Source organism: Scomber japonicus, chromosome 3, assembly GCF_027409825.1.
Source record: "Scomber japonicus isolate fScoJap1 chromosome 3, fScoJap1.pri, whole genome shotgun sequence".
In the NCBI taxonomy this organism is placed as follows: Eukaryota; Metazoa; Chordata; class Actinopteri; order Scombriformes; family Scombridae; genus Scomber; species Scomber japonicus.
In genome coordinates this window covers 36,142,040-36,162,191 of record NC_070580.1, presented here as the reverse complement: position 1 = coordinate 36,162,191, position 20,152 = coordinate 36,142,040, and the positions used below count along the sequence as shown (strand labels likewise).

At 42.0% G+C, this 20,152-nt stretch overlaps 1 protein-coding gene across 1 annotated transcript in view; it reads left to right on the top strand.

Annotated features, from left to right (window-relative positions):
• The window catches only part of LOC128355403 (dedicator of cytokinesis protein 3-like), a 268,462-nt gene that overhangs the window by 91,706 nt on the left and 156,604 nt on the right, over nt 1–20,152 (top strand). The window contains exons 6-7 of the mRNA XM_053315642.1: nt 14,930–15,078; nt 17,171–17,255. Coding sequence (XP_053171617.1) covers nt 14,930–15,078; nt 17,171–17,255 — 234 coding nt within the window. The remainder of the gene's footprint in view (nt 1–14,929; nt 15,079–17,170; nt 17,256–20,152) is intronic.

Below are 20,152 nucleotides of genomic sequence, written 5' to 3'. Positions count from 1 at the left end.
CCAATTTAAAGTGATAGTTGTAACTTAAAGTAGGTCTGAATAATTAACCAAAAATATATGGAAACCGCATTATGGCCGCCTGCAATGTTCAAATCACAGTAAGGTGAAACTTTTTAAATGTATTGTGCTGCAGAGACATCCACGGTGTAAATTTGATCATTTCCTCTCACATCATAAATCATATCGCAATTGCAATGTCAGTCAAAATAATCACAATTAGATATTTTTTACAAAATCATTCAGCCCCAACCCAAACCATCTCTCCCCAACTATAATCACATGGATTTTGTACCTAAACCTAATCAGATACTGACCACAGCGTCATAAAAACATGTCATTAGTTTGATTAGATTTGATTAGATTTGATTAGTAACTTTGATTAGCAACAGTTTTGGAAATATGTATATTAGAAAATGCTCTAGAGTGCATTGTACAGTCAACCATCAGATTCTTACAGTAGCAACCAAACGTTGGTCTATATCTGTCCACTCATATCTTTGTCTGACTGTAACTTTCTTCATCTGAGCCATAAATGATCCGATTCTGAGCAGAATTGTGATTTTTGATGCGTAACAGCGCTCTGTTCTGCCTCTGTCCGTCTTCCTATAGTTGGTCCAAGTGGGCAGTTTCTAAAATTAACAAGGTGGAAACAAAGGTGTTGCTGTTGGCCCAGAGGAAAAGCAGGAGGTGACATCTTCTCTCTGTCTGTGTTTCACATCACGCGTTTCCTTCCAGGGCTCTCTGTTGGTAACGGCCTCAGGATATAAGCTCTGCTGTCACACGTCTTCATCATCAAATGCACCGTATATATATCACCATGTTTAGAGTACACACCTCGCTGTATCTACTCTCAGCTCTGTGCACTCTCTCTCTCCAAACATTGCAAAAGTAGAGAGGAGCTTACTGCTGCAGACTGGCCCGTGGGTGGCTGAGAGAGAGAGAGAGAGGGAGAGAGAGAGAGAGAGAGAGAGAGGGGAAGGATGGAGGGGGGAAGAGGTAAAGAAAGATGAGAAAGATGGAGACTAGTAGCGGGTCAGAGGATGACAGATAAAGCCAGAATAAGGCAGAAGGTACGCACACACATAGACACACAGGCAGAGAGAGAGAGAGAGAGAGAGAGAGAGAGAGAGAGAGAGAGAGAGAGAGAGAGAGAGAGAGGGAGAGAGAGAGAGAGAGAGAGAGAGAGAGGGAGGAAGTGTAGCTACAGTACATTGTGAGTGGATCTAAAGTCTTGTGACAGGCTATGATTTTCTTCTCGTCTGCCGGGTCGGATCGCTGTTAAACGGCTCGCCAGACTCGCTAGGAGCAGAGAAACAGAAACAGAAAGAGAAGGCGAGGAGAGGAACGAGTGGATTTATCAGCATCATCTTATCCCACCTGTAAGTAGCTCCAGTCGTCTCCTGTGTTTTGGGCAAACAGTGTTGTGGAAGAGAAGCTTCTGTCATTCAGGTGTTTGTGTGAGTTTCAGCCACAGAGAGTCAAAGTGTGTGTTTCTGTCCACAGCTGCAGATCTGAGCTGTGTGTGCAGTTAACATGTATGTCTGCGACTGTCCGCGATCTATAGGCTCCAATAAGTGCACTGTCATATATTTGCCATGGTGAGTCACACCGTTGCCATGGCGACGGGGCCGTTGTTGGCTTACAGTAGCTGTGTTTTATTTTATTTTTTTATTGCATCAGTGGAAAGCTTCCTCTATGTTTCTCAGTTATGTTTGTTGTAGAAGCTTAAGACTACTTACTGTCTACTTTTACTGCTGTGTCACATAATATTTAACATATAACGTGTTTCTCGCAATTCTTGATTAACGACCTCACTTCTGTCATTATATTGAGGGGTAATAATATGGATATTTAACTTTTACCAGAGTTCATTAACCCTCCTGTTGTCCTCCAGTCAATGAAGGAAGGAAGGAAGGAAGGAAGGGAGGAAAGGAAAGAAGGAAGAAGGCAGGAAAGGAGGGAGGAGGGAAGGAAGAAGGGAGGAAAGGAAAGAAGGAAGGAAGGCAGGATAGAAGGACAGAAGAAAGGAAAGAAGGAAGGAAGGAAGGTAGGATAGAAGGACAGAGGAAAGAAAGAGAGAAGGAGGGAGGGAGGAAAGAAGGAAGGGAGGAAGGAATAAGGAAGGAAAGGAGGGAAGGAAGGAAAAGAGGGAGGAAAGGAAAGAAGGGAGGAAGGAGGGAAGGAAAGAAAGGGGGATGGAGGAAGTACAGACGGAAGGAAGGAAGGGAGGAAAGAAGAATTAGACGGGGTCAATTTGACCCAGGAGGACGACACGAGGGTTAACTGGATTCTCAGGAAAAGCAATTTAAGTATATTTCTAATATTATCCATCACCGTCCTTCAGTTTCATCCTCATCTTTTCATAGAGTTTAATGTTACTGACAATGTAGCACTCCTTAATGAAGCTGTTTTGGGGATTTATTTTTTACCTAAACCACAATGTCACCCCGACCTTAACCAAGTAGATCATCAGGAAAAAACAGGAAAAACAATGAGAACTTCCTGCTGATCAGAGCATCAGATCAGGAAACACTGCTTCACGCTGTTAGAAATGATGTCATTTCATTTGGGAGACTTGTTTGTTAAATGGACCATTTCACTAATATTTTTTTTATATTTCAATCTGTGATAATGGAGCCATTAGTGAGCTTTTAGCCCTCTGAAGTTGCCCTTGTTTCTGACCTGATTATCATATTTGGTTTGAAGCTGGCATCTCAAGCTTTTTTTTTTTAGTCTTTTAGCACTCCAATAACACAATAACAGTGAGTAAACAGGCATTTTCCTTCAGGACGTCATCACCTCTGCCCTCTCTCAAAGACTGCTGTAAGGAAAGCTTGTCCTTCCAAAGTGTTTATCTCTGCATTGTTAACCCTAACCCTTCCATACAATGTCTTTATCGTCCTTCCAAAACCTGAGGCTCCTCTCCCCTCTGTCCTCACTAAAGCAGCCACTTTACTCCATATTACCAATTTTTTACTTCTGCTTTACTTCCACCTTTTTTTATTCTTTACTTCTACGTTTAAAAGTGAATCATATAAATTAATGTGTTCACACTCAAAATAACAAGCATGCACATTTAAGTCAGGCGCCTAATTAGTAAGAACAGCCAACAGCCACAGTCTGCAGTGAGATAAATAATAACCTTAAGCTTGGGTCTGGCGGTGAGAGGGTCCACTCCCGCCCCTCCCTCGCTGAAGGCTAGGGTCAGTTGGGAGTCAACAGAAAACTGAAAAAATGAGCCAATGACCTGAAAACTCAGATGTGGGTGTTAAGATTAAAATGTTACATCAGCAGATATAGTTCATATGTCATGTTCATGTTCTGTGGATCCAAATAAATCTGGACACACTTCATTCTGCGGACTTTTTCACTTTCCTTCGGTCACTCGTAGCAGGTGGTGAGAGTGTCTAACAGTCAGAGAGGAGACTGTCCGTCCTCCGTCCTCCTCTTCAACCGAACACAGCATGAGGCAGGCTGGCATCCCTGCTATCACATCCTGCTACTGGCACTCCTCTGTCTGTGTGTGTGTGTATGTGTGTGTGTGTGTATGTGTGTGTGTGTGTGTGTGTGTCTGTCTGTGTGTGTGTGTGTGTGTGTGTGTGTGTAGGCAGGCCTTGCATGTCACCAGGCAGGGTTCATAAAAGGTCATGGGAGGATTTAGGAAGGCGAACAAGCACAGGCATAACACCTATATGCATGCATGCACAGACAGACAGACAGACAGACAGACAGACACACACACACACACACACACACACACACAGCATACATATTGCACTCTGCATGGGTCCAAACTCCTGCCAGAAAGAGAAGCGTTGCCTTTACCAAACTCTCTGACAGCTTGGACTGGCTTGTGTCTTTGCACAGAAGCTCAGTGTGTTTTTTTTATTTTTTATATTTGGATGGAGCACATTTAATTTATTTAGTGGATGTTGCCCTGCGATGTACTTTAGTCATAACAGGAGCTGTGCCAGAGTCAGCCACTGAATATTTCCACCTACAGATTAATGTGTAGACGAGGACGTGCCAATGTTCCCATACAGTCCCAGAGAAAATGGCAAAGAGGCATTCATTAAAAAAAGTCAGTGTGGGCAGTCTGACACCTTCATCTCTATTTCTATTTACATGTTTGCATATGAAATAACAGACCATCTGATGTTTGTGCAGCTTGGACCCATTCAGAAACAATAATAACCCAATAATCTCAACTTTGCATCACTGAAGAAGATGAAGTTGAAAAAAGTCTCGCATGACACACAAGTCCAGTTTTATCTGGTTGAAGCTAAAGTGTTTCATTAACCCTCCTGTTGTCCTCGAGTCAAGGAAGGAAGGGAGGAAGAAGGAACGAAGGGAGGGAGAAGGAAGGAAGGGAGGGAGGGAGGAAGGATGGAACAGAAGTAGAAGGAAGGAAGGAAGGGAGGGAGGAAAGGAGAAAAGAAGGACAGAGGAAAGAAGGAAGGTAGGAGGGAGGGAGAAAAGAAGGAAAGGAAGGAAGGAAGGAAGGACAGACGGAAGGAAAGTAGGGAGGGAAGAAGGAAGGGAGGAAGGAAAGAAGGAAGGAAGGGAGGGAGGAAAGGAGGGAGGGAGGAAGGAAGGGAAAGAGGAAGGTAGAAAAGAAGGACAGAGGAAAGAAGGAAGGGAGGAAGGTAGGAGGGAGGGAGGAAAGAAGTGAGGAGGGAGGCAGGAAGGAAGGGAAAGAGGAAGGAAGGAAAGAAGGACAGAGGAAAGAAGGAAGGGAGGAAGGTAGGAGGGAGGGAGGGAGGAAGGAAGGAAGGAAGGAAGGGAAAGAGGAAGGAAGGACAGAGGAAAGAAGGAAAGTAGGAAGGTAGGAGGGAGGGAGGAAAGAAGGAAGGAAGGACAGATGGAAGGAAGGAAGAAAGAAAGGAAGGAAGGAAAGAAAGAAGGAACAGTCAAAACAGACGGGGTCAATTTGATCCGGGAGGACGACAGGAAGATTTTAAAAAATCATCTTTATTATAAATTCAACAACCATATGCCATCATTTACAAACTTCAATACCTTAACACATCTTAATCTGGGGCTAAAAAAAAGTCATTGATGAGGTCACTTCCTGTCGCAGCAACCTGAAGCTCAGTGTCTTATTTATTACAGGTGGATCTCTTCTCTCTGCTGCAGGCTCATGATTTTGGCTGAAAGATGTATTTTACATAAAAGACAGCAGCAGTAGGAGAGCGTTATAATAATAGTTGAGCAGTGGAGACAGAAAAGGAAAACAGAAGCTCTTTGTTTTCGCTCCCTGCTGATTTGCCTCAGCGATGTTGTTTCCAGTACCGCAGCAGCCGATGTGACAGGCGTGAAAATGAAGCAGGACGTTTGCTAATGGATCAGAGGTGTTGTGAACGTCCCCTCTGATTTGAGAGATGCCAGACTGATTCACATCCCATTATAGGAAGACCTCAAACTGGTACCTTCCCCCAAAGTAATGAGTTACAGATTACAGATTACTGGATTAAAATGTGCAATCCAGCTTGTGAGAGTGAGTTAACATCCTGAGAACATCTGTGTGGATGCGTTGGAGTCGACACGGTTCTCTAAAAAGATGACTGAGGTTGAGTCATGATAGCGAGGACTCTGTTTAAAAGTCATTCACTAAATAGAGATGTAGTCTGATTACTCACTGCTGGCTGTTTAAGTTTCATTGTGGTTCTAACTATAATCCAACAAACAGAGAGCAACAGTTCATCTTCCAGGTCACTTTCTGATCCATAAGCAGTTCACAATCTGATTTTTGGCTGGTTGGAATTTTGATTTGATTATTTTTGTAAATATGAGACTTACACACACTGAGAGGTAATTTGCTGTTTGTTATTCAGAGCTACAGCAAACCTTCCTGTTGTCCTCCCATCAAACATGCAAGCTTTGTCCTCACAGGTCAATTTTGACTGTTTATGAAGTATAAACGATCACCCCAATTTTGGGAAATTAAGGTGAATAGGCCCAAATCAAATGAAATTATACTTTTAACTTTAACTTTTGAGTTTAAAAAAAGCACAAATTATGAATTATTTTAACTAAATTTAAGATTAGGGGAAAATATGTTTATGGATTATCACAAACTGGTATATGTTATATGGTATATGGTATAAAGTTTATTCAGGATCAGGCGGGGAGTTCTGGTCCTCTGATATGAAGCCAACGTGGAAGTAACTTAGAGCTGTATTCTAGCAAAAGGCCACCAGGGGGCGACCGTCTCTATACAAGTCAATGGAGAATTCACCAACTTCTCACTTGATTTCTAACCTCAGTAAACGTTTTCAAAATGTGTTTATGGTCTCAATCGCAAGATCCAGACCTCGCAACCTCCCCGCTCCACCCATGGCTCCGCCTCATGCCCATATAAGTAGAATCCATGTTTTTATTTTTCCCAGCATGCACCTGAAATTTTCAAGATGGCGCTGCCTAGATTCGAAACTATTGGCTTCCGAGCAGCAGTCCACAAACCAATGGGTGACGTCACGGATGTTACGTCCATTTCTTTTATACAGTCTATGGTCAGGACACTGTTTTTAATGCAGCACATAAACACACATGAACCTGCTCTGGTTTCACTGTTTATAATAAAGTACAATTTATCACGCAATTCAATGAAAGTAGTGATGATTATACTTGTAAAATAAGAATGTAGTATGGAACCATCCCTGTGATTCTCAGGTCATCAGACAGAATAAATCCACATTTCTGATATAAACACTTTTTTTAAATGGGTCAAATTCAACCTGAGGACAACAGGAGGGTTAAACATTGTGAGCCTAAATTAATCAAATACAAAAATGTATCGTCACATCTTAAGTGTTGTTTCTATTCTCCCAGCTGATGTCATAAAGTAGGTTTTATGGTCATTGTTTCACTATTTTCTGTAAAATATCATCTTATCAAATGATTAATCGCTTAATGTCAAAACAAACTATTCATAAAGAATCTGTTCATTAAACTTAAATTGGATCCTTTTGAAATATTAAATGATTTTAATATTTTAATTCTACATTCTCACCTCGTCTGTTACACAACCAGACGTTTTAGAAAACCCCAGTGAAACCGAGCAATCCTCACGCTTTGCTTTTCTCATTTGTCAGGTGTGAAAATGGAGCTGGATGCAGCTAATGGAACAGAGGTGTCATAAATGTCCCATTAGATATTAGAGCTGTCAGGCAGAATAAAATCCTATTATATATTAATGCCAAGCAGTGACAGTCTGTTAGCCTCTGGAGACTGAGCCTGACCCTCCACTCCAAACATCACTGATGTAGCTTTATGTTCTGCTGGGAGATGTGAGGGTGTTTGTTAATGGGGTGTGGGGCGTTACGGTGGGTCTCTTTAGTTTGTTGGCTGTCAGGCAGAGTGATTAAGATCTTCATATTATCTGTAACTCTAAAAAGCAAAAGGCCAGAGCAGCAATAAAGAGGCAACTAACTGTTTGAGTGCTGGACGCTGCCTTGTGAGGCTAAATATGACAATTTGATGCTCTGTGTCACACTGTGTGGCGAAGAAGAAGCAGCACTGAAATGTTGTGTATGGGTTAAGGCTCATTTATGCTCAACGTTAGATACGGATACAGATACAGACGGAGCCTTCTGTCCATGCTCTGCGTTCATTTCGTCCGTATTTCTGCACGTTTCCATAAAGCTTACTGATACGGACCAAACGGAGCAGTACCACCGGAAACCACGGGGGGGCAGTGTTGCTGTCACTACTCGATACGTAGGTCTAGTGCAAAGGAGTCAAACATGCAAAAGGAACATTATCAATATCTCCTCCACAGTCGCCATGTTTGCTTTTGACTCGGTGCTGCCCCCTGGTGGATGTATTGGTTAACATCCATGCCAACGTAAACGAGGCATGGAAGTATGTGAGCAGTGACGGTAACATCGTTTGAAACGGACGTATACATGTTCGTATGTCCGTTGAGCATAAATGGGCCTTTACTGTTGCTTTCGGTTGTTTAGCTGATATCAGGTCCAATGAAACTGAATCGATTCTACAAACGGCGTCATTATCCTAGATTGTCTCGGCTGGTGTTTATAGTGCTGAAGTGGTAAAGATGTGTTAAACGGTGTGTTTGTGTGTGTGTGTGTGTCTGTGTGTCTGTGTGTTCGTTCCTGCTGGATGTGAAGGTGTGATTACTCACTTCAGCCGGGGAAAGAGGCAGAGGAGGGAGGGAAGGAAGGAGGGAGAGAGGTGGGAGGGAGTCTAAATACACAAATAGTCAACACAAAAGAGATTTCCACTCTGCAGCTGAAGAAAAAAAAACCCTTCTGTGCTCACTCATACCTGTGAGACTGGATCTGCTCACAAACACAGACAAATTAGGCAGCTTCATTTCAAAGCATCATACAGCGTATCTCTATCTGCGGTGTGGGTGGAAGTGTTTTGATTACCAGTGACAGGTGGAGAGGAGACTGTAGGAGAATTTCTCAATACCAAGTACGCATAGATCAGACTTTATGAGTTGGACGAGAGGAAGCAGTTTACGGTTATTCTGCAGCTGGAACAGCAGCTCAGCTTCAACACTTGACTGATCTGTGACAAAATAATCTCAACTCAAAGCTCCATTAACACTTATTTCTGCAGTAAATTATGACAGACAGTCTGTAATGGATTTAGAATAAAAATGTAAATAATAGTTCAATATAGGCAAGGCAGTTTTATTTATATAGCACATTTCATACACAATGGCAACTCAATGTGCTTTGCATAAAACAGGAAAACATGCAATATGAGAAATATTAAAACATACAATCAACCCCCCACCCCCCACACTAATAAAAGAGAGAAATAGAATACTAGAATAGATCATTAAATATAAGATTGCAGACTGAACTGTTCACTTAATACATTCATATAAATGTGTAAGATCTGTACATGTAGATCCACAGAGGCAGCACTGTTGTTCTATCCAGTAAAAACATGAAGCTTCACTTTACATTCAACTATAATGTGGCTGCAACTGTTGGATTTCATCTTTGAGACCAACATTTATCCTCCAAAAGAGATTTATCATATATCTCAATGCTGCAGAGACATCAAACAATAGATGACCAGCTAGTCTCATCTGGCCAGAAGTTTCTTACATTTCCGAAAACGTTGGAGCAAACTTCCCAGTAGGTGTTATTTGGATAAACTGACGACATATTGGGAATCCAAATCGTTACTTTCTCACCTGAAGAAATGTAAAAACATATTAACAGTCTTGCAGCAAAAATGACAGTTGCTTTTCGCTTGGTTCATGACTGTCCACCTGCTGCTGGTTGGTGTGAAACGCTCCTGATGTATTCTGGATCACACGTGTTGGCAGTGACGCAGAACGAGAAAGACCTCTGGTTCCCTCCTGGCGAGCCACCTGGTACACCTGCTCTGAGTCCAGTCCATCCACTCAGAAGAGGGTCAAAGGTCAAAGCACATCCACCTACTGACTGTGACGGCCAGATGTCCCGAATAAATCGAAACTGCTCTGCTTTTAAAGCTGTTTTTGGTCTCTGAAAATCACAGATGGCACATGGCTGCGATGCTTCCACCGCCTGCTGCCTCAAACACAGTCATCACGCTTCTGATTCGTGCTCTGAAAATAAGTTGCAGGTGTGACGGCACACGCTACGACCCATCAGAGACCAACCAACAAAATAATCAGGCCTTAAAAGCTCCAACAGTTTGTATTTTATTCTTTAAGCACGACATCGGACCAGCATCACGACTGCGTCCACAGTCAGTGATGAACATGGATACTTTGGTGGTTTCCTACATAAAGATAAATATAAAGATAAATGTATTGATCCCACAGTGAGGAAAATTCATTGCTACAGTAGCTCAAATATAAATAGTGATATAGAAAAAAAACATCTGCGCCAGAATCTGAACCACATTTCATGGCAGCAGTCATTCAGTATGATCAGACGTCAGATACATCAAAGGTTGTTTATGATTATGGTAATTTGTGATTTCTGTAACTTCACCAAACCTGGTAGGAGTTTAAAAACTACTCCCAACCGACCCCACCATCCACACCTCTCTCTATCTGTGGTAGGGGGCGGGGCTTCAGCGTTTAGGAGCAGAGAAAGAGGCTGATTTTTACACAATTTTGAAGCATAATTTCATATATTTGGTGATTTTTTTTAATCATTCAAATTTGGCAGGGTGGTTAACAACACACTTTTCTGTGGTATGTCAAACTCAGAACACACATTTATTCTTACTTTACACGGACGTTAACATAGCAGACTACATAGAGCATATCTCCATTATTTACCTAACACTGCTGCATCTCTGCGTTACACTGCGTCAGTTAGTTTGAGATAAAGTAGGAAAACACACTCAGTTTGCTCCGCGTCAGCAGAATAGAAGACATGAATCTTCTCTCAGTTCATTTAAGAGCAAATTACTGTAATAATGAGAGTAGATTAGTTAAATAAACTCTGAGGTTTGCTGAAGCTGCTGTTACAGTCCGGCTGCTGACATTAAACTCCCCACTGATGTTTGCTCTTTATTAATATAATCAGCTTTCATCACGCTGCTGTCTCTGGTTCATCTCTCTGTATGCTTCATCTCCTCCTTTGTGTTTGTGCTGTAAAGCAAAGTGACACACCAGCTCTCCTCTTCTGGCGGAGGTGAACATGAGCCAAGCACACACTTCACAGTTTCCCCCCGCGGCTCAGCTGGCTGACAATAGGCAGCCGGAGTCGGGCAGCTCTCTGGTGTAAATGTGTTTGTGAACCTTGCTCCGGGTGCAGCTCCTCTCTGCTGCTGCTGCTGTAAATAAGCGCTGTGTGTCCTGTAGCTCAGTGCTGTGTCTGCTGGGTTCTGGACTTTATAGCACTTGGAGCTTTATTGCTGACTCCTGCGGCGCCGCTTTGATTAAGGAGGGACCCTCGGGAACAGAGTGTATCCTGCCAAATGAAAGTATCAGAGCATTTATGGTACACGGAGCCCTCTATGAACTTTTAAAATCACAATGAATGAAGCTAACATTTTAAAAAACGCAGCACACAGACTGATACAAGCTGCTTCTGAGAATATGGTTCAATTAGCTTATAGTGAAACACATTAAAAATAAGTATCTGTTGTTATGAGTGATTTCTGTTTTTCATGTCAGCAGGGTGAAGTGAGCTCAGCGTGAACTAAACATGTTTTTGTGTAAACTGCAAATTACACACAAGTAGTTCTGTCTCTCTGTGTGATCAATGAATTACTGATATTTGACTTCATATTAATTCTCGCATTAATTAACAGATCCGTTTCCAGCTCAGCTCTTCTGATAATTAGTTACATCATAACCTGCATGATGCCGACTTTCAGTACACAAGTGATTAGTTAATTGATCATTAGTCAGATTGATAATTAAAAGCAGGTGTTTGGTTAATTAATCTTTGAAGCTTTACTTACTTTTAGCTACTTTTAATTTCTGTGGCATCTCAGTCAGTGTGTGTGTGTGTGTGTGTGTGTGTGTGTCTGTGTGTCTGTGTGTGTGTGTGTGTTTCTGTTGTTTCTGCTGTGCTGTGAACATTTCTTCTTCTTTTTTAAGCTGCGGTAGTTGATCACAAACAGGTTGTAGATAATTGAGACTGCAGCGATCATCTGTATGCATGTAAGTCGCTAGAACAGTGAATCCATTAATCTCAACTTTGTTACACTGTGGGTTTTTTAAGGGCTGGTTCCTTGAATAAATTACCAGAGAAAAGCCTTTTGGTTCTCCTGTGAATGCCAAAAAATGTGAGTGTACGCAGCTTCTTCATGAGCTGAACAACATGAATCCAGTGTGCTGAACAACAGGCGAACCTAAACAGAATTAAAGCGTACTTTCTCTGCCCTTTAGATGATGTTTAAAAGCTCTGAAAGCTCTTCCTGCATCATTAATGATTACATGTTCATGCAGAATTTTAATATGGACTCTGAATCAAAGTGTGTATCAAACAGCATTAGCTTCTGTGTCCACTGGGCATCTCCTTAAAAACAAATGCTAAACAGCTGCTGAGGGGATCCGCAGTGCATGACTCCTGTAGTTGCTAAGCAACCGCCGAAAATCCATTTGAAATGTGGCACTCTTCGGCTAAAAGTTGTAGTATTTCTAAGTGCTAAAAGACCTGATGAGCACTCAGCACTATCGGAGGGTGCAAGAGGGTTCTGGAGAGAAAACACTGAGAAATAGATGCTAGTGCTGTGAAGAGGGCTTCCCTGTGGACGCATTACCTCACTGCTCGATTATAGAAATGAGTCTTACAACAGGGAGCCAACCTTTAAAATCATTCCATGTTTTAAATATTTTGTCATACACATAAACCCATTATCTTTTCCTCGGCTGTTCTGCCAGGCCAACCCGAAAATGACAGCTTTTACAGGTATAAGGAGATAATGTGTGTAATAGTGAGTTTGTCCTGGTGCTTACATGCAGACAGCACCATGAAACCTTAAAAAACGAAGTACAGCCGAACTGAAAGCATCATATAAATGCCTAAAATGTGTTTTCATCCTCTGCCAGTACTTGTGGTTGAAAGTAGATCAGGAGGCTTGAGGTAGAAAGAGGACGATGATAATATTCCACAAACTTCACAGGCAGAATCAAACCCAGGATTTAGCCTGTTGGTGTCTACGTTAAGCTACTGATCCGCATCCACCATGTTAGAAAACGTGTTTAAAGATTAAGGAGTTTAAGGAGTCTTGACTGTTGAAGTGGAACTATCTATCCTCCCATCTAATCTCAATACGCTCTTTTTGTGAAGGGCTTACGACCGACCCAGCATGCACTGGGAAAGAGCACAGCGGGGAAAGCTGCCGGTCGATATGAGAGCTGCTTTCACTGAATTCACTGAACTCTCTCTGGGTTTTTTTTTTATATTGTCTTTTTTATTAACTGAGTTTCCCCCAAAAACAGCTCCACCTCCACTGCAGCCGCTGTTACATAACGGCTCAGAAGCACAGCGGTCCTCTGTACACTGGAGACGTCTAAATATCTAAAATAGAGGATAACAGGATGTGAATGTGTCATCAGGTGTTCACAGGCATCCTGACCTCTGCAGTGTGTGTGTGTGTGTGCAGTATACTTTCTATATAAACATACAAATACCAATATAATCATATATCTCTTGCAGTGTGTGGGAGTGCATATTGTATTTTTTTGCTATAGGCCTTTGTAGGAGCCAAAATATGTTTGGTTTATGTTTATATTTGCTTCAGCTACACATATTGCATCACATGCATTGATTGACACATGGGTGTGGTTTCTCCTTATTTTACCTGTTCACTTGGGTGGCGGCGGGAGTTTTGGACAAAGGGAGTTAGTAGAGCTCCGATATTTTCGTCTTTCATCACTTTATTCTTACAGTCGGGTCACATCAGGGTTTTTATATGTTTGTGGAACAGCTGCTTGTCAGTCCTTTTTGATTTCCATTCAAATAAACTGCAGTAAAAACCTCATCTGGACTTCAGTATGATCTTGTGGACGTGTCACAGATAAGAGCCTACTAAGTCTCTCAGCAGGCTTTTTGGAAAAGTAGTCACTACAGCCTTAAAACCTCAAATGGCAGTGTGTGCATGTGTATGAACCCTGATGCCTGTAGAGTAGATCAGAGCTCTAATAATAGAACAAGCTATAGGAGGACGGGACTTTCAGGGACACAAATCAGACTTAACACCGGTTGATTGGAAACAAAAGTCATGTCATGGTGAAAGATTAAGGTTAGGTTAAGGGTAGCCTGCAGGAAATTAATGCAAGTCTAAGGAAATACCCCAAAGTTGGCAGAGATAAGACTGTGCTTTGGTCTCCTCTAGCATCGACTTATCAATGCTGGCTTAGCTTTAAGATGAACCTCAGAGCTGGAGGAGTCAGTGAGAGTTCATCAGACCATTTTAAGGTTCATTAGACACTGATTAGGACAATAAGGTGAAGCCAGGAACCAAGCTGATTATAGTCTGTGTCCACCGTGAACTGAGTCAGTCACCTCCCAGATGTGACTGACTTGTTATTTTGCTGCAAAAACCAGACGACTATGGCTGTAATAAATTTAGTGAGTCATGTAATAGCAAATGCATCAATGATTCCGGGATATTTTCTATGAAAGGAAGTTTAGATATTGGATGGTAGTAGTTGAGATCACTAACATCAGTCAGTTTCTTTGTTGTAGATATTATTATATATTCATGTTGGTGTACTCTGTGCCATCCTCGTCTCTCTCTACAGTGATAAAGAACATAATAGAAGTCACAGCAAGAAGGTCTCAGGTTTGATTTTATTCAGCCGAGCCTCCTCTGTGTGGAGTTCCTCTTGTTTAAAACACTTGTAATGCAGGTGGACCGTGTGAATGTGTTTGTTGGTGTTAGCTCTGTGATAGACTGTGATCTTTTCTCTGCCTGCCGGCCAGTACGAGCTGGCGAAGGCTCCATGTGTCTCTGTGAGGCTGAATGGGGATAACGCTGCGTCACACATACAAATAGAAAGGCAGTCTCTCATTAGTCTGGAGCTGTGTCAAAGTGTTGCATTGAACCCATAATTTACTCATGCTCAGCTCAGACTGGACTGTTGTTTTAGTGTCATAGCTGCTGTGCTAATGAACCGACGCTATCAGCAATTAGTTTCCATACATTTGTTCTTTTTTAAGACAACGTAGCTCGGACAGGGATGCTGGAGAACACAGAGATCAGCTTCTTAGAGTTTGTAAGATGGTAGAACAGTGAATTCATTCATTTAAACTGTGTTACACTGTGGCTCCTTCAATTAAACACCACAGAAAAAAAGGCTCCGTGGTGCCAAAAAATGACACCGTACCCTCGTTTAAAACAACATGAATGTAGTGTGCTGATCAACAGAAGAGCCTAACACCTCTCTCTCTGTCTCTCTCTCTCTCTCTCTCTCTCTCTCTCTCTCTCTCTCTCTCTCTCTCTCTCTCTCTCTGTCTCTGTCTCTGTCTCTGTCTCTCTCCATTAGAAACACAAGGTGGATCTGTTCTACAAGGTCCGTCACGTGATGATGGAGCTGATCGATCTGAGGAGGCAGCTCTTGTCCGGTCACCTGACGCAAGACCAGAGCCGAGACGTCAAGAGACACATCACCGTCAGACTGGACTGGGGCAACGAGTAAGAACACACACACACGGATACACACATACTGTACATACACACATGCACAAATATACTGTATTTATACACACAGATACACACATACTGTACATACACGCATACTGTATTTATACCATAGACTGTATAAAAGAAATAGACGTAACATCCGTGACGTCACCCATTGGTTTGTGGACTGCTGCTCGGAAGCCAATAGTTTCCAATCTAGGCAGCGCCATCTTGAAAATTTCAGGTGCATGCTGGGAAAAATAAAAACACGGATTCTACTTATATGGGCATGAGGCGGGGCCATTGGCGGAGCGGGGAGGTTGCTATGGTTGTGAGGGCTGGATCTCAAGGACATTGGTCAATCAACCTGTCAATCAGGACGTAGCCACGCCCTAATGCATACCCTGCTTTATCGTCAAATATAAAATCAGGGAGGCCAAAATGTCCCAAATGAACATCATACTGCATTGAAGAAGGCTTTAAACTAGCGATTGAGACCATAAACACATTTTGAAAACGTTTACTGAGGTTAGAAATCAAGTGAGAAGTTGGTGAATTCTCCATTGACTTGTATAGAGACGGTCGCCCCCTGGTGGCCTTTTGATAGAATGCAGTTCTAAGTTAATATTCGCGTTGGCCTCATTTCAGAGGACCAGAACTCTCCGCCTGATTTATACACACAGATACACACACATATTGTAAATACACACACATACTGGACATACACACATACACACACAAATAAATATAAACCATCATTAATTAAACAAAAAAACCTCAAACATTACCTGTAATATAATCCAGGCAGCGATTACATTACATTACAAGTTAATTGGAGTAACAATGTAGTCATATATAAACCTAATTTCGAGGCGACGGATGTTAAAAATGGAGGATTTGATCCTAAAAAAGTTAAATAAATTCAGCACAGAACATTTCTGTGTATTGATACATCGTTGATACCCTAAAGTATGTTTTGCTGAAAAACAACATATATATCTTTCATGTGGAAGTACTGATGTTTGAAAACAAGCTACAGACTCTCCTGAAACCCACGCAGGGCAAATAAAAATATGATTGAAGGCATGAAGGCATGAAGCAGTACACCGGTGGTTTGAACAGACTCAGGGGAAGCTCGTTGAGAGACTGATAGAAAACAGATGAAATGGAGAGAAATCGCCGGCTGACTCGAGATTGAGTTATTAATGCTGGAGAAATGAAAGGTGGGCGGCCCAGGACTCCATCACAGCTTACTTACTGCTCCGCTCTGCTGTCTGTGGGGAGGAGACGCTGACTGTGTGTGTGTGTGTGTGTGTGTGTGTGTGTGTGTGTGTGTGTGCTCATAAGGATGAAGAGGATGATGAAGATGAACATGACAATTAGTGTTATTATGATTATAGCAGAAGTACTACCAATAGTTAATAGTATTCAGGGCAACAGTAATCATCACAGTATCATAAATATTACCACATTTCTATTGCAGCTGTTATTGTTAAAGGGATAGTTCTGAATGTTTTAGGTCGTTTTCGGGACACATGTAGGATTTACTCACTGATAATAATGTGGATGCAGCCAGCTAATAACAGAAACTATAACTGAGCAAACACAAACATTTTAAGCCTCAATAACTCACAAAAACAAGCTAAACAGTCCACTAGTGACCAACAGTAGAAACTTAGTACAATTATTCATTTAAGTATTTACACTTAAAACCATTGGCTCTTAATCTTTGTCAACCAGTAAATACACCAAACGTACTGTCCTTCTGTCAGGTGTCATACACAGATACACAGTTTAAATAAATGGTTTTAAGAAATGTCTGCACTGTCTCTTTAAGACCAAGGTGACAGACCTGAAAGAGAGAAATGTGGCTGTTGATATTGAACAGGAAGTAATCGTCAGGAACAAATATCCCTGGAGGCCACAGCTAAAATTACTCTATATATATATATACTCTGTGTGTGTGTGTGTGTGTGTGTGTAGGTCTGTGTAACTGTATGCACATTGGCAATAATATACAAGGTCTGAGTGAAGGTTATATACAGTGAAAGTCACATTACCACATTGCCCCCCCCCCCCCCCCCCCCCCCCATCTCTCTCTCAGACACCTCGGTCTGGACTTGGTGCCAAGGAAGGAGTTTGACATGGTGGATGAAGATCAGATAAGCGTCTCAGATCTTTATAAGATGGTAAGACCTTTATATTGTATCGTTATGACAACTGTTGGGGTCTGAGTTATACTACTAGCTGGGGGGGGGGGGGGGGGGGGGTCGGCTGATGTTTTAGTTTTTTTGTTTGTGAAGAAATAAGAAAAACTGAAAAAAGATGCAATTTCCTTCCTTCCTCCCTCCCTCCCTCCTACCTTCCTTCTTCCCTTTCCTCCCTCCTTTGCTTCTTCCTCCCTCCCTCTATTCCTTCTTCCTCCCTCCTTTCCTTCCTTCCTTCTTCCTTCCTTCCTTTTCTTCCTTGTTCCTCCCTCCTTTCCTTCCTCCTTCCTTTTCTTCCTGCTTCCTCCCTCCTTTCCTCCTTCCTTGACTCGAGGACAACAGGAGGATTAAATACATTAGTTTGATCCTCGTAGAAAATTCACAGAAGTGCAGCCGAAGCAAAACGTGGGTTCAGTCAGTAATAACAGACAGAATATCAAAGACAGACTTACATATTTTTCTTCCACCATCCGAACGCAGTGAAGCAGAAAAACATTTCTGATTGGTCACCTGGAAAAAAATCAGAGACACAGAGAGCTTGGTGATTGTCGGTTGGATTTAAGAGAGACTGGTACAGATCAGCCTCACAACCGTCCTTCACATATTTTACAGGATGCATCATTTTAAACAGTGTTGTTAAATTGTTTTATGCTCTTTGACGTCCTTGTTTTACAAAAAAAGTGATGTGTGAAGTAGATTTCCACTAAGAGAAATCTGTTGGTGTAAATCAGCCTCCTGTAGGTGTGTTTTGATTCCTGAAATGTGTTTCTCTCTCCTGCTGACAATGTCTTGATCTCTCCTGTTTTTCACATCTCATTCTTTCCTTTGGTAATAACCTGCAAGTCTGATTTTGAGCTTTAAAGTCAAGCAGCAACTGTTCATGCCATCAGGATGCTTGCTCTCCTTTTTACTTTTTTCTTTTTGTGCACTAAAAATGTGTAAAAACCAGCATGAACAAACTTGTTAGGTGCAAACTAAAACTATCTACATGGAGAAACCATAGTCTGTATAAAAGAAATGGACGTAACATCCGTGACGTCACCCATTGGTTTGTGGACTGCTGCTCGGAAGCCACAGATTCTTTTTATATGGGCATGAGGCGGGGTCATGGGGCAGAGCGGGGAGGGTGCTATGGTTACAAGGGCTGGATCTCAAGGACATTGGTCAATCAACCTGTCAATCAGGACGTAGCCACGCCCTAATGCATACCCTGCTTTATCATCAAATATAAAATCAGGGAGGCCAAAATGTCCCAAATGAACATCATACTGCATTGAAGAAGGCTTTAAACTAGCGATTGAGACCATAAACACATTTTGAAAACGTTTACTGAGGTTAGAAATCAAGTGAGAAGTTGGTGAATTCTCCATTGACTTGTATAGAGACGGTCGCCCCCTGGTGGCCTTTTGATAGAATGCAGTCTAAGTTACTTCTGCGTTGGTCTCATTTCAGACGACCGGAACTCCCCGCCTGGGAGAATACCACTTTATTGCATGATGTATGTAACTCACATCACAGACATAGAGTATCTTCATGTATAAAATAAATGCTAACTGAGCTTCCTTGAGGTTCCCAGTACAAAAAAAAAGAAAAAAAAGAAAATATATGCTGCATCGCTACTATACTTTTTCCTAGGTGTATTTGAAATATTGAATGGAGAGAAGAAGAAAATAAAAGATGTATGTGTGAGCTGCTGCAACGTGAGGAGTATTCTTTAATGTCTTTCAGTAATACTTGATGTTCTGTGTCTTATATCATCCTCGCTTTAAATAGCTGAGCCGCACCAGTCAAACACTGTAGTCGTGGTGATTCCCCTCTTTGTTCGGTTGCCTAGAGACCGATCTGGAGACAAGATGAGAGAAAGCAGAAGAAAGAGAGACAGAGAGATAAAGTGGTAAAGTTTGATAGATGGCACAAAGAGAGACATCAGACAACATCTACAGAGTTTAATGAGCTTTCTTCACTTGGATCAGATTCTAGTTCAGACTTTAAAGAAGAAGAAGAAAGACAATAAGATGCTTTCCTTCCTGTTGATGGTTTATTTACAGTAACAGGAAGTGAGTATTTTTTTTAAATTGGACCAAGAAAAGGTCAAGATGAAGAAAGCACAAAATAAGATTAACCTTCCTGTCGTCTGACTGTTCCTTCTTTCCTCCCTTCCTTCCTTCTTTCCTCCTTCCTTCTCTCTTTCTTTCCTTCCCATTACCTTCCTGCCTCCCCTCCTTCCTTCCTTCCTTTCTTCCCTCCTTCTTTCCTCTGTACTTCTTTCCTCCTCCCTCCCTCCCTCCCTCCTACCTTCCTTCTTTCCTTTCCATCCATTTCCTTCCTTCCTTCTCTCCTTTTTTCTCCTCCCTCCCTCCCTCCCTCCCTCCCTCCCACCTACTTTCCTTCCTTCCTTCCTCCCTCCCTCCTTTCCTTCATTTTCCTCCTTCCCTTCTTTTCTTCCTTCCTCCCTTCCTCTTTTCCTTCTTCCTCCCTCCTTTCCTTCTTCTTCTTCCTCCCTCCTTTCCTTCTTCCTCCCTCCTTCCCTTCCTTCTTCCTTCCTTCCTTGACTTGAGGACAACAGGAGGATTAAATACATTAGTTTGATCCACAGAAGTGCAGCCGAAGCAAAACGTCAGTTCAGTCAGTAATAACAGACAGAATATCAAAGACAGACTTTTATATATTTTTCTTCCTCCATCCGAACGCAGTGAAGCAGAAAAACATTTCTGATTGGTCACCTGGAAAAAATCAGTGTTAAAAAAAAGGGAAATGAGAAAGTAGCTGCTGCAGGATGATTTTAATGTTCTGCTCAGGTTGGAAGAGTTGCAAGTAGTTTGCATTTGACAGTCATTACTTCAATTCAGGAAGCAGGTTTTCACTTCTCTCTCTCTCTC